At 49.8% G+C, this 14780-nt stretch overlaps 1 protein-coding gene across 1 annotated transcript; it reads right to left on the bottom strand.

The window, feature by feature from the left end:
• Positions 1-6729: 6729 nt before the first annotated feature.
• On the bottom strand, positions 6730-14313 carry Sp7 (Sp7 transcription factor). The gene is made up of 2 exons (XM_026398818.2): positions 14293-14313; positions 6730-7995 (listed from the first exon to the last, which is right to left on the bottom strand). The coding sequence occupies exons 1-2, from the start codon at positions 14311-14313 to the stop codon at positions 6730-6732; spliced, it is 1287 nt and encodes a 428-aa protein (XP_026254603.1).
• Between the last annotated feature and the right edge of the window lie 467 nt (positions 14314-14780).

Genomic DNA, 14780 nt, shown 5'->3' with positions numbered 1-14780 from the left:
AGATTTAACGTAGATTTACCCAAATCAGGTACTAGGATTTAAGAATGAAAGAGAAGCTGGGCACAGTGGTGCACGCCTGTAATCCCAGCGACTCGGGAGGTTGAGGCAGGAGGATTGCAAGTTCAAAACCAGCCTCAGCAATTTAGTGAGGCCCTAAGCAATTTAGTGAAACCCTGTCTCAAAATAAAAATAAATAAATAGACCTGGGGATGTGACTCAGTGGCTAAGCACCCCTGGGTTCAACCCCCAGTACCAAAAACAAACAAACAAAGTGAACCCCTTGGTTGTGGTGGTGTAGGCCTGTAATCACTGTAACTTCGGAGACAGAGGCAGGAGAGCAAATTCAAGGGCAACCTCTGCAACTTAGGGAGACCTTGTCTCAAAACAGAAAACAAAAAGGCTGAGGATGTAGCTCATTGGTAGAGCACCCCTAGGTTCAATCCCCAGTACAAAAAAAAAAAAAAGATGAAAAATATGATGAAATCAAGGGATATGGGTATACATAAGTAGTACAGGGCTTGCCTAGCATGTGCCAGACCCAGGGTTCCAACCCCCACACTGAAAAAAAGTAAAATGAGATTAACCTTACTCTAATTCCAAAAGCTGGAAATAGAACTGGACTCTAAAGCAGAATGGGAGCTCTTCATCTTACTGCCCAGAGACTGGAAAAGTCATTGAATTTTTTGAGCCTCAGTTTCCACGTTCCTAATTATCTCACAATGGAAATAAAGCTATTTAAAGTTGTAAAGTGTTAGGCAGATGTCAGGTTATTAAATATAACTCTGCCATCAGTGGCTGGGGTGCTATAGCTCAGTTGATAGAGTACTTGCCTTGCATGCACAAGGACCTGGATTCAATCCCCAGCACAAAAAAAAAAAAAAAAAAAAAAAAACCACTACCAGTAGTGGGAATGAAAACCAGAGCCTAATACTGGCTAAGTGCAAACCCTATCACTTAGCTACACCCCCAACCCCTAATAAGAAATTCAGTGATACAGTGGCATATGCCTATAATGCCAGCTATTCAGGAGGCTGAGGCAGGAGGATTTCAAGTTTGAGGCCAGCTTGGGCAATCTTTTAGTGAGATCCTGTCTCAAAATAGTAAAGTAAAAGGGCTGGGGATGTAGCAAAATCCATAATAATATTTTTTTAATATTTATTTTTTAGTTGTAGTTGGACACAACACCTTTGTTTTATTTATTTATTTTTTTATGTGGTGCTGAGGATCGAACCCAAGGCCTCGCATTCGCTAGGCGAGCGCTCTGCCTCTGAGTCACAACCCCAGCCCCCACAATAATATTTCTTAAAAATAAAATTAAAGTGCCACAGATGTAGTTCACTGGTAGAATACTCCTGGGTTTAATCCCCAATATTAGGGGGAAAAAGAAAAGAAATTCAAATTGTTTTGAAGCATAGTCCCCACACTCAAAAGCTGACAGTCTCATTAAAGAATCTAGGAGACATTCTAAATCTTGAATTCTTGGATTCTGTGTCTTCTCTCCTTTCTACCTGAAAAATTATCTCCAAGAGAGTTATTTCCAGGTCAAAAAACAAAGCATTCCAAGCCAGGCATGGTGGTGCATACCTGTGATCCCAGCAGCTCTGAAAGCTGAGACAGGAGGAAGATGAGTTCAAAGCCAGCCTCAGCAATGGCGAGATGCTAAGCAACTGGGTGAGACCTTGTCTCTAAATAAAATACAAAATAGGGCTGGGGATGTGGCTCAGTGGTCAAATGCCGATCCCTAGTACCCCACCCCCAGAAAAAACAAAAAGGGTTCCAGAAATTTACTGAAAAGGCACCTCATCTGTGACAAGGCAGGTGACCCACCTATACTCTAGTACTTCTCAAATTTTTGTTTTGTTTTGCTTTGCTTTTTTTGTTTTGTTTTATTTTGTTTTTGTTTTTCTGGTACTGGATTAAACCCAGCGGCACTGTACCACTGACCTATATCCTCAGCCCATTTAATTTTTTTTTTTTTTTTTTTTTAGTTAGGGTCTTGCTAAATTGCACAGGCTGGCCTTGAATTTTCAATCCTGCTTCAGTTTCCTGGTAAAAAGATTACAGACATGTACCACTAAGAATAGTACATGGCTGGTACTTCTCAAATGTTAAGGGACATAGGAATCACCTGGGGATCCTTTAAAACAGTGGATTCTAGGGTGGGATTCAGAGGCTATAGTTCACAGAACCCCCAAGTGACACTGTACAGAACTCATTTTAAGTGACCAGGCTCTAAACCTTTCCAGTAGCCAGGTTAATGAACCCACAGGCACTCAACCAGTGAACTACATCCTCAGCCCCTCTTAAAATTTTATTCTGAGATGCTGTAATCCTAGAGATTGGGAGGCCAAAGTAGGAGGATAACAAATTTGAGGCTATTGGGTTCGGGATATAGCTCGGTTGGTAAAGTGCTTGCCTATCATGCACATGGCCCTGGGTTCAATCCTCAGCACCACACATACACACACACAAAAATAATAATAATAAATAAAAATAAAAAATAAAAAAATTGGGACTATTGTGGGCAATTTAGGAAGAACCCTGTTTTAAAATTAAGAAAAAAAAATTGGAGAGGATACTGGGAACTACCACAGAGCCCTGTTTTTTATTTTGATAGAGTCTTTCTAAATTGTCCAGGTTGGCCTTGAATTTGGGATCCTCCTGCCCGAGCCTCCAAGTAGTTTGGATAATAGGAATGTACTACCAGACACACCTAGGTTGGTTCACTGTTGCCTGGGAAGTCACATAAATTTTAAAGTGCAACTGGGTAGGTGTAATCCCACAGAGGCCTGTAATCCCTGCAGCTCAGGAAGCAGAGGTAGAAGGATCCCCAGTTCAAAGCCAACCACAGCAATTTAGCAAGGCCCTAAGCAACTCAGTGAGACCCTGTCTCTAGATAAAACATAAAAATTAGGCTGGGGGTACTGGGGATGTGGCTCAAGTGGTATCGAGCTCACCTGGCATGTATGCGGCCCGGGTTCCATCCTCAGCACCACATACAAACAAAGATGTAGTGTCTGCCAAAAACTCAAAAATAAATATTAAAAAAATTCTCTCTCTCTCTTAAAAAAAAAAAAAAGGGCTGGGGATGTGGCTGGTAGTCAAGTGTCCCAGGGTTCAACCCATGAAATAAACAAACAAAGCACATCAGCAACAAACTGGGGATATATACCCTTGGAGAACCTGGTTAGAAAATCTCTCCCTGAAACCAAGCAGGTTTGAAGGAAGAGGGAGTCAACGATGCTGACAGATTACTGGAGAGCGCTGAGGACCTGCAGGCAAAATTTTTGTTTGAATCTGGATCATAACGCCATTCATCCCCCAAAACACCCAAGAAATTACTCCTGCCTGCAATTTCCACCACCCTTTGATAAAGACTGGATTTTCACCAACAGGTTATGTCATAATTATCAGTTAGGTGTCTACCTTTTTTAAAAAATATTTTTTTAGGTGTCAATGAACATTTATTTTATTTACTTATATGTGGTGCTGTGAACTGAACCCAGGGCCTCACGCGTGCTAGGCAAGTGCTCTACCACTGAACCACAAACCCAGCCCAGGTGCTTACCTCTTATCCTGTAATGTGAAGTGGGGGAAAGGAGCAATGATATTCTGTCCCCTGACACTGCCCTGGCCTGACCCAAGTACCGTGCCCTCCCCCATAATGCTTCTTTAACATTTGTTGGACGTTTTTCACAATTTGTGGGTTCTGGGGAGGCCAAAGTTCAGGACTAATGTCTTCCCTTACTAACTTCACCAGGGGGCGCGACGGCCCGGCGACACAGCGTCTGTGATCCGCCGTCCCAGGTCTCTAAGGGCTTAGCGGGCGGTCTCCACCTCCCCTCCCAACGACCTGGGCGGGAAACCGAGGCAGCGCGGAAGCCGCTGCCCGAGACTTCTAAATGGGGGGCCCCACTTTGGGAGGCATCGCCGGAGCCTGGGTCGCCTGGAGCTTGGCTCGCCAAAGCAGGGCGCCCGGAGCCGGGCCGGTAACCAGGCGCACATGGCCCGCCCGGCCCTGTTTGTCCTGGCAGTGCGCCGCCGCTATTTGAAGCGGTTTTTATCTTCCAGAAACCAGCAAAACCCCAAGCGGAGTCTAGGGAAGATGAAAGGAGCCGAGGGGCCGGGGAGGGGAGGACCGCGAGGCTGCGGCGGGCAGGAGCTGGCACCGGACAGGCGGAGACCGGGAGGCGAGAGGGCCAGACCCTGGGGGGTCCCGAGGAGCCTTCCTTCCCCCGGGTGGGGGTGGGAGCTTGGGTCCGCTCCGGACCTCTCTCTCAGACCAGCTCCGAGGCGCCCCCCCCCCGCCACTCATCTCCAGCCTCCTCTCCCAGACCTCTCTTCCGCCACAGCCCCCAGCCCACTAAAGAAATCCTCGGAACTCGGATTTCTTCAAAGCGACTTTGAAGCTGCGCGCCCCGCCCGAGGGCAGGAGATTTCGCACCTGGGCGGGGGCAGGAGAGGCGGCAGGGTGGGGAGGGGGCTCGTAACCCGAGCCCGCCCTGCTCCCCGCCTAGGACCGCCGACTCCCTCCCACCGGCTCCTTCGCCGCTCGGGACCGGGCAGGGTGGTCAGTCCGTCGGAGGGTGCAGGCGGGAGACAGGCCCAGGCCTCGAGGAGCGCCCAGTGGGGACGCTCTGGGGGGCGGGGGCCGCACAAAGCCCTATTGTGGCTTGGGGATGGCCGCCACAGAGTGGCTTTTGTTCCTCCGCTAACTCCGTGGCGGGCACGACTGATTGCAGGCTCGGGGCAGGGGGCGGGTTACGTGCCAGGCGGGGTCCGCCCGCCGGGAGCCGCAGCTTGGCGAGGCTGGGGCCGCGCGCTAGTCCGCTTTGCGACTGGGGTGCCCAGACCGGGTCACTGCTCTGGCCAAAGTCGGAGGTGTAGTGTGAGAATACTACTAGAATAGGGCCCTGGAAGATAACACCTCTACCTTCCCCACTCTGCGGACAGTACTGGACCGTTAAAAACAACCCCGCTTGGAGTGCGTGGCCGACAGAGTGTGTTACCTCGAGCATAAAATGCAAACGAGCATAACTGAATATCGCACATAGAGTCCCTGGCTTTGCTAAGGAAAAGCTGTGGCCCACCCTTCGCCCTTCTCTTCCCTTTTTCTCACCAGGACACGATTTCAAATTGAAATTTTATTAAATTAAAAAAAAAAAAGAACTCCACAAGGGGATGATTCTTTGCCTTCCACAATGTTACCCTCTCCCCAAGTTCCAGCAGCTTTACCCTTTAACCTGGGGACTTGTGGGAGCAGGGCACAGAAAAGGAGGATCCAGAGTCTCAGAAAAGGTATTCAAAGGCACTAAGCGGCTTTAAAAGTCACTGGAGGTGGAGTTGGAAGTCCCAGGTTGGGGGCTTGCAAATGCACCCCCAAATCAGTTTGGGGACCTCTTTCCTCCTAAGCTCTATAAATTCTTTCTCATGGTTTCTAGGCACCAGGCCTAGCACAGTGCCTTGCACAGGATAGGCACTCAATAAATACTTGATTTATTTTAATCTGATCCCAGAGAAAGACTTCCCCCTCCATTGTTCAGGAGGAGCATCTCCAAATCAATGTCCTCCTGTTAGGTGGGCTTCCCCAAAGAGCACGTTTTAGATGGCAGCTGTAAGCTCTCCCTAACCATGACAACAGGGAATTAGCCTGATGAGATCATGGTGTCTGAGAGAAGGGGCAGTGGAAGAACCTGCTCTGGGGTCAAGGGAGCTGGGATACATTCCAGTCCTTCTCCCCTCCATAGGACTTGAGGTTTCACAGCTTCTGACTGGGGCTGGGGATACTAGAGATACTCACATCAACTCTTTTAACAGAGATCTAGCTAACCAACCCAATTTGTTAAAAACTCCATTGAAAGAGAAACCCCACTGAGACCCTGATGATAGAAATTCTATTAACAAGACCTCCACTACCACTTTGTCTATACAGCAATACATTTGGCTAGAATTTCCTTAGCAGAAATGGATCCCCTTCCCTCCCCAGCTCATTCTACCGGACCCGTCATCATAACTTAGATAAATAGAATTATTATTACTAGTATTCATTACTCGGGGTGCATGGAGTTAAATATATAGGCCTGGGGGCAGCCTCCCTGACCCAGGGGTTACCCCATCTTTGGGATCAGATCCCCACTGGTTTGCCCCACTCTTGGCACCCTGCTCCCAGCCAGGTCAATAACCCCAAGCCTCCTATAACTGGGGTCTATAAGGAAGAAGCCACCAGGGGGCAATAAATTATCATCATCATTAACATCATCATCTTGTTTGTGAAAAAGGAAAAAAACTCTGCAGAATGGAAAGTCGTGGAGTAAGTTGGGAAGACAAGCCTGGAAGCTGAGTGATAGCAGTAAATAAGCTTGTGAAGCAGAAAGGAATTAGTAAGAGGGAGAAATAGTGTTGGGAAGCTAAATGGAAAGAAAGTGAGTTGGCATGGCAAAAGCCAAGGAGAGAAAACCTGTGAACAAGGGGTGAAGGAAAACCTACGAACCAAGAGCACAGGAATCGGGCACAAAGTGAGGGCCTGAGATGAGAGTTTGGCCGAAAGCCAGGCTCATGGCAAAGGGAGGAGGTGAGCTGAGCAGGCGTGCAAGGAGATAACCAGATCCAGAATGGCCAAGGTAGAGCCTCAAAAGACAACATGCATGGAAAAAAGAGTGAGGGACAATAGTCCATAGAGCCAAGAGAGGCTGGAAAGGCGGCCCTGACACTGGAGACCCTCCACCCAGCTCAGATCTCCAGCAGGTTGCTCTGCTCCGGGCTGCCTCCAGGGGCTTTCTCTGGGGGTGCTGGTGAGGCTGAAGGTCGGGGTGTCTGATTGGTCTCCTCTTCTCCCACGCCATGGCCCTCCCCTAGCTCCTTGGGGCCACTAGCAGGGGGTCCTGGGCCTGGCTCGCCATGGGTGCGCTGGTGTTTGCTCAGGTGGTCACTTCTGGTAAAGCGCTTAGAGCAGAGCAGGCAGGTGAACTTCTTCTCCCTGGTGTGAGTACGAACGTGACGCTCCAGCTCATCTGAACGGGTGAACCTCTTGCCACAGAAGAGCCAGTTGCAGACAAAAGGCCTCTCTCCTGTGTGCCAGCGTAAGTGCGCCTTCAGGTGTGAGGCCTTGCCATACACTTTGCCACAGCCAGGGATGTGGCAGCTGTGAATGGGCTTCTTCCGCAGCCCAGCTGCTGCTGCCCCTAGCCGCTCTAGCTCCTGGCAGTTGGGGCAGTCACAGGAGGAGCGCCCTGCCCCACTGCCCCCATATCCACCGCTGGACCCAGTGCCTGCACCCCGAGGTGGTTTGGCTCCACCACTCCCTTCTAGCTGCCCACTATTGCCAACAGCCTTGGGCTTATAGACATCTTGGGGCAGGACGTGCTGGGGCCCTGGTTGCAGGAGGTGGGGTGCTGGGTAGGGGGCTGGATTAAGGGGGTTAAAGTCAGATGGGTAGGTAGGTAGCTGGGGGTTCAGTGGAGGCTGAGCAGGGCCTGTGGGCAGCGTCCCTTGCAGCCCATCACCCTGGCCCTGCCCACCACCTAGCCAGTTGCCCCCAGGGTGCATGTCCCACCAAGGAGCAGGAGTGTTGCCTGGGCCTGGAGAGATGCCTGCATGGATGCCCGCCTTGTACCAAGAGCCGTATGGGTGTGCCATGTCCAGAGAGGTGTAGACACTGGGCAGGCAGTCAGAAGAGCTGTGTCCCTTGGGCATTAGTAGCCCAGGGTCCTGGGTGCCTGTGGGCCCAGGGAATGAATGAGAAAAAGGTGGGTAGTCATTGGCATAGCCAGAGGTGGGTGCTGGAGGACTGCCTGCAGGTGAGAGGAGACCGTTGGTGCTTGAAAAGGGGGCTGGGTAGGCATCCCCCATGGTTTTGGGAGCTGAAAGATCAGAGTATGGCTTCTTTGTGCCTGCTTTGCTCAGTGTTGTTGAGTCCCGCAGAGGGCTGGAGCCACCAAATTTGCTGCATGCAGCTGTCAACATGGCCAAGGGACTGGAGCCATAGTGAGCATCCTCCTGTGGAAAGAAGGAAGCACTGCTTAGGGGAAGAGGAGAAGGCAGAAGAAAGGGCAAAACTCTAGGACTGAGACCTAGAGACATGAAGAATGGAGCAGAGGGGTCAGGGAAGAGTTGGAAAGGATAGGGGACTAGAGGGAAGAGAGGTGCGCCAGTGAGGCCTGGCATCCAGGCAGAACTAAATTAGAGTCATGAGGGCTGGGGTTGTGGCTCAGTAGTAGAGCGCTTGCCTAGCATGGGTGAGTCACTGGGTTTGATCCTCAGCATCACATAAAATAAATAAATAAAATAAAGGTATTGTGTCCTCTTGGGGGGGCTGGGGATGTGGCTCAAGCGGTAGCATGCTCTCCTGGCATGCGCGGGGCGCTGGGTTCGATCCTCAGCACCAAATAAAAATAAAATAAAGATGTTGTGTCCATCGAAAACTAAAAAATAAATATTAAAAAATTCTCTCTCGGGCTGGGGATGTGGCTCAAGTGGTAGCACGCTCGCCTGGCATGCGCGGGGCGCTGGGTTCGATCCTCAGCACCACATACAAATAAAAAATAAGGATGTTGTGTCCACTGAAAACTGAAAAATAAATATTTTTTAAAAATTCTTTCTCTCTCTCTCTCAAAAAAAAAAAAATGGGGGCTGGGGATGTGGCTCAGTGGTTGAGTGCCCTGGAGATCAGTCCCTGATGCTGCCCCCACCAAAAAAAAAAAAAAAGAAAGAAAGGAAAATGGAGGCCCAAGACTTCAGCCTAACACCTCAGCCAAAGAGGCAGGAAGCAGAGACCATGTGGAGTTGTTAGGGATGTGTAAAGGCCTTCGAGGAACAGAAGACTCTAAATTACTGAGAAGAGCTGGGATAGAAGCAGCAGCTAATACTGGGCATGGTGGCACATGCCTGTAATCCCAGCCACTTGTGAGGCTGAGGCAGGAGGATAGTAAGTTCAAGGCTAACCTCAGCAACTTATGAGAATCTGTCTCAAAATAAAAAATAAAAAGAGCTGAGAATGTAGCTCATTGGCAAAGTATCCCTGTATTCAATCACAATACCAAAAAGAAGAAGAGGAAGAGGAGGAGGAGGAAGCAGCAGCTTAGTGAGGTGAAAATTATGATCTCAATGATGGGAAGCAGGTTTATAACAGAAAGAAATCACAGTCAGGGACTCAGAAAAAAAGATGCAACTCAAAGAGCAGCATGGAGCCAAGCACATGTGTCCAACACCTGTAGTGCCAGCTACTTGTAAGGCTGAGACAGGAGTATCCCTTGAGCCCATGAGTTCAGGACTTGCTTGATTTAGGACAACATAACAAGACCTTGTCTCAAAAAAAAAAAAAAATTAAAAAGGTAGAAAAAGAAGTATTAGGAAATCATATCTGCCCCCATTCTTGATTTTGCTGGCTTCACCCTTTAATCCACTTCCTGCCTCTGCTTCATCTCCTCACTTAGGCAGTGACCTGGTCTCCCTGAGGTCCCAAGTCCGCATGTCCCTAGTAAGGAATCTCTTGGCAGGCACTCAGGGACTGAGAGACAAGAGGAAGCAACAGCAGAGACACTGGGACATTGAGAGGCAATAGGGCTGCCGCCAAGCCAGGACTGTGGCTGAGGCAAGAATGTCTTTCATGCAAGCAGTGGGCACCTCCTGCTTCATGGTACCAGCTGGTGGGTGGAAGAGCCCAAAGTCTTCAGACCCCTCCAAGGCAGGGAATTGGAGTAGCTAAGATACTGACTCACAGCCATATCCCTCCATGCCTCAGTATTCCCCAACATGTAGCCTATGTCACTAGTTTCTTTTTACCTTTCCAGTGTAGTGAGTGAAGGAAGACATGCATGTGGGACTTGAGAGGGTCTTTTGGAAATGCAGAGGTATCTCCTTAATGCCCATCAAGCCACTGCTATCAAGTCATACCACACTTAAGACCACCTCCCTCAGGAGCTCATGGTAACCCTCCCTAGGTCAGACTTAGTACCTCCCAGGAGGAGATGCCCTCCAGTATCCCTGGCTAACATACACATGTTTCTATTACTAAGAATTTGACCAAAAAAAAAAAAAAGCATTCAAAAGCTGATCCTGTAGAGTTCCCTGCTTGAGTTCCTCAAAAGCCAATTACCTGGTGTCTTTCTAGTAGAGTTAAGAACCCCAAAGGGACTGCATATATATATATAGTTCAGTGGTAGAATGCTTGCTTAGCACACACAGGGGTCCTGGGTTCATCCCAAGTACTGTTAAAAAAAAAAAAAGAGAGAGAGAGAGAGAGGGCTGGGATTGTGGCTCAGTGGTAGAGTGATCACCTAGCATGTGTGAGGCCCTGAGTTCAATCCTCAGTACCACATAAAAATAAATAAAATAAATATATTTTAAAAAGAAAGAAAGAAAGAAAAAAGAATCCAAGGGTTTTAGAGCTGTCTAGCAGCTCCAAGCATGTGGTAAGTGTGTGTGATACCGAAACTAGAGTTAGGTCTGGGATCTCAGGGTTGCAATGAGTGGAGTGGACACTCACTACTGCTGTATTACTCCCCAAGTACAAACCAGCTGTTCCCCCTGTCTAACCAATTGGCTCCTTGGGATCCCAAATTTGAGCCACTAGTAGGTTTGTTTTCTAGTCAGAGGCTTCCCTGGAGCCTCTGATACCCCAGAAGGTTAGTTAAGGCAGGATCTGACTCCTGCCCCACTGGCAGGACAGGTGGGAACATGGAGTTAGAAGGACACCTAGACATCAGGGTGCAAAGGACCCCTACAAAGAATAAGGAAGTGCCATAAAAGCCTCAGAGGACAGGGACAAGAGGTGGGGAACTGGAATTAAGAGGCAGAAATGGGCAGGACCTGAAAAAGCAGAAAGGTAAAAAGACAAAAAGGAGGGAGAGAGAGGAAAGCAGAATAAACAAAGAAGGAGAGGTGGTGGAAATGAGCCTTGGCTAGAAAAGCTAAGGAAAACAGAGGCAAAGACAGAGGGGGAGAAGAGAGGCTGGGAGTGGGGGGCAAGGCAACGTACTTCCTACCTAAGAGAAAACCACCGTGGTGCTGGGCCCCAGAAAACCCCCAGACCAGGCCACTCCTCCCTCCTTCTCCCCCTTGACCGCCCCCTCCCCCTCTGCCCAGCTCGGCTCCGATGGTTTCCCTGTGGTCGGTTTATTTTTAAAAACGCCGACGCCGTCCCCCGCCCGGCCCTCACACTGTGGCCACAGGGGCCTCAGCCAAGCCCAGGGACCCCACCCAGTTGTGGGGAGGGAAGGAGGGGTGAAAGGAGGCAGCCGGTCCCAAGCCAACAGGAGACCCCAGCCCTGGGTTGCTGAGGCCCTGGGGCCCCTGCAGGCAGGGAAGGAGAGACAGGGCACCAGAGCCACCAAACTCTCCTGGGGGACCAAAAGCTGTGCATGCCGCTGAGTTTCACCATAGTCTTAGTTTCCTTTTCTGGCTGATTGCTCTCTCCTGAAAACTAGAGGAGAAGGTCCCGCTTTAGGAGTCTGAATGTGTGCCCCATACCCCATCAAATGTCTTGCCTTCCAGGACCCAAGATTCCCACCCTACATTTATTTGTCTCCTGCCCACAGCCTTGAACCCAGCATCCAAAAATAAAAAAATTAAAAAAAATAAGAAGAAGAAGAAAGAAAGAAAGAGAGAGCGACACACGCCCCCCACCCCCACCCCAAAAAAGAAAACAGGTTTAAAGTGCTGAAGGGGAGTCCTTGGAGAAAGAACAAAATAGAAGCTGTCCCAGCTCTCTCACCCAGACATGGAGTGGGGCAAGAGGACCCCCTTCTTCTAAGGAGCTTACAGTGTAATGCCCAGCCCCACCAACCAATGGAAAAGTCTACTGTAGGGCTGGGGTTGTAGCTCAGTGGCAGATCACTTGCCTTGCATGTGTGAGGCACTGGGTTCCATCCTTAGCACCACAAAAAAATGAAACAAATAAAATAAAGGCATTCTGTCCATCTACTACTACAAAAAAAAATTTTTAAAAAGAAAAGTCTACTATACATCTGACAGCTGGCTGGCCTTAGGTTCTGACCACCCAATGTCCCCATTCCTAGTTTTTAACTTTCTAGTCTTCTTCCAAGTTTCTTAGTTCTCTTGGCGTCCCAATTCTTTTTCTCTTTCTTTCTATCTTTTCCTTTTCCTTTTCTTTTTTTTTTTTTCTTTTTTCTTTTTGGAAGAAGGTGATAGTGTATGTAGGGTGCTGCTGATCAAACTCGGGGCCTCACATGTTAGGCAAGTGCTCTACCACCGAGCTCTATCTTTAGTCCATTGCCCAATTTTCCATTCCTACCTCCCCCTCCCACATTTCTCTCTCTCCCAGATTCCCCTTCTTTTCACTGTATCCAGGTGAGCCTCCCATCACACAGCAGCTGCTTCCCTCTCTGAACCCCAGGTTCTTCCCACTGCCAGGCAGAAAGATTCCCAAAGAGATAGGGAAGAGTTTGAAGGCCCAGGTAACCAAAGACCAGGTGAAAGAGATGGAGGGACTGGAGAGCCTTTGTGCTTAGGGCATCTTCAACTCACAGGGAGTGATGGGACTTGAAAACCTAACTTCTACAACAGACTCCTCCTCTTTCCACATGCACCCCCAATCCTATGTCTATCCAGCAAGCCTCTGGGCTGCCCTTCCCCCAGGCACCAGTGCCACGCTGGCAACACTGGCATGATGCCTATGCCCACTGACACTACCCCTGCCCTGACTGGACCCAGGATTTTCATGTACATTCTTCCAGCTTCAAGGCTAATGTTGCAATGATGGCTCAATAAAAAGTCTACTGGGGAGATGGTAAGAGGACATCTGTCCCCATTGCCTGAGGGTAAAGAATAGCACTTGGGAACCCCTCATTGGATACAGAATAATAAGAAGCATGGTGTCTACCTCATTGGCATGCATGCCATTCCCTCAAACTCAGCCACAAACTCACTATCTCACAGTCTTACACAGATACCATTCCTCACTTGAACTATCACCACCCAGATGCCCAGTATATTCTCTCTCTCTCTCTCTCTCTCTCTCTCTCTCACACACACACACACACACACACAACACACACACACACACACACACATACACACACCACACACACACCTGTACTCTCACAATTCATCTGTGTAAAGTCACACTTGACTATACTCTAACACTTCCATGCAGCCAATAGACACAAGTGTCAAAGAACTGCTTTTCTATCTCACACACACCTCTTCTTCAGGTTGAATGAGTTGACTTCCTGTTTGGCCCATCACCCTGGGATTTGTTAGGGCACCAGAAACAAAGATTGGAGTTTCTGAATGCCAGAAGAATAGGGGAGATTTAAGGCTACTGAAAAGAATTGACTCTCAAGGAGGGCTCTTTAACCCCAAATTCCTTCAGAGGGACCCAGAAAGCAGGACACAGATGGTGACAGAGAAACAGAGTCAGAGAGCCAGAAACCGGGAGAACTCAGGTCCTGAGCAGTTGTGAGTCCTTCAATTCTGTGCTTTAGGTTCCCCAGAAGCCCTGGGAGAGTCAGTGATTTCTCAAGACTCAAACCTCCATGGTACCCTAGTTCCATCCATCCCCAGTGCCAGAGGCAAGGGATACTGGGGTCCCAGCCTAGAGAGGGGAAATGGCCCAGTCCGCCCTGGAGCCTCCCACTCCCAAAATAGAGCTGAGTTTGTCTTTGGCTGAAAGCTAAATATTTGTGAGCCGGGCAGGCGGCCTCAGACCCTGTCCCTCCTCCTTGGTTCCCTCTCAGGCCTGGGCTCAGTTCCCCTGGTCAGTCCCCCCCACACACACCCGCCCTTGCAGGGCTGCCCTCCTCCTCTCCTTTCAGCCTACCTCCTCTCCACACACCGGCTCACAGGCCCAGCCCCTCCCCCACACAGACCAAACAAGATCCTACTTAGGCCAGGAATCCTAGGGCACCAGAGCCCCCAAAGAACTATAGCCAATTGCTACTCCATGCCCACTCAGCCAGTCCTCTCTGCCTTCCCTCTCTCCGACTGCTGGTATCCGTTTGTATCTGTTTCCACCCTTCTCTTCTTCCTCCTTTTCTCATTGCTTTTCCACTCCTCAGTTAGTGGCTTAGTTGACTTTAGGGGTCCATACCTTCTGACCCAATGTTCTCTCACCCTCCTCTGACTGTCCTTTGACTCCTGACCCTATACTTCTCTGCCTTTTCTCCTGCCCCCTGCTGGCCCCTCCATGGAGCCCACTCCTCTCTTCTCAACAGAAGGACCCTGGAAGTGACAAGCACCACAGCTACTGTCTATGTGAGTTGAGGGGGTGGGGTGGGCAGGGATTAGGACTTTAGGGTTGTGGCTGGTTTCCTAGGGGGAGGAGGGGGCAGTTACCTCAAGCAGGGAGGACGCCATCCTGAGGCTGGGGAACGGGTCCCAAGGAGCCAGGCAGATGGAGAGAGCCGAGCCGGAGAGAGGGAGAGGGGAGAGGGAGGGAGAATGGGAGAATGGGAGAGAAGAGATCTAAAGTTAGAAGGGACTGGGGGGTGGGGGGTGGGGGGGCTGCTCTCTGTCTGTAGGGATCCACCCTCTAATTACAGCTTTCCCAGCGGAGAAGGCTCCGGATCCAATGAGGAGGGCGAGAGAGGGAGGCAGAGGGTCCAAATTTCCTGCTCCATTTGCTGAGCTCCCCAAAGAAGGGATCTGGGAGGGAGAAGAGAAAAGGGGCATCCAGGGAAGGGGTGGGAAGGAGGAAGGGGGAACAGGAGCATGGACAAGTTGTCAGGGCTTCTTTGGGGGTGCCCTAGGGAAAGGTTAAAGGGATGGTGGACCCAGGTGTCCTATACACCCCCGACAACCCCATAGGCTTCTGTGGGTAGCCC

Source organism: Urocitellus parryii, chromosome 5, assembly GCF_045843805.1.
Source record: "Urocitellus parryii isolate mUroPar1 chromosome 5, mUroPar1.hap1, whole genome shotgun sequence".
Lineage (NCBI taxonomy): Eukaryota > Metazoa > Chordata > Mammalia > Rodentia > Sciuridae > Urocitellus > Urocitellus parryii.
Note: the sequence above shows the minus strand (reverse complement) of the source record. Positions and strands in the feature narration are given on the sequence as shown.

Bases quoted from the DNA above. Each gene is read 5' to 3' on its own strand.
- Sp7 (XM_026398818.2), bottom strand. From the start codon at position 14,313: ATGGCGTCCTCCCTGCTTGAG. The intron at 7,996-14,292 runs GTAACTGCCCCC...TTCTTTCCACAG, and splicing joins TGGCGTCCTCCCTGCTTGAG to GAGGATGCTCACTATGGCTC.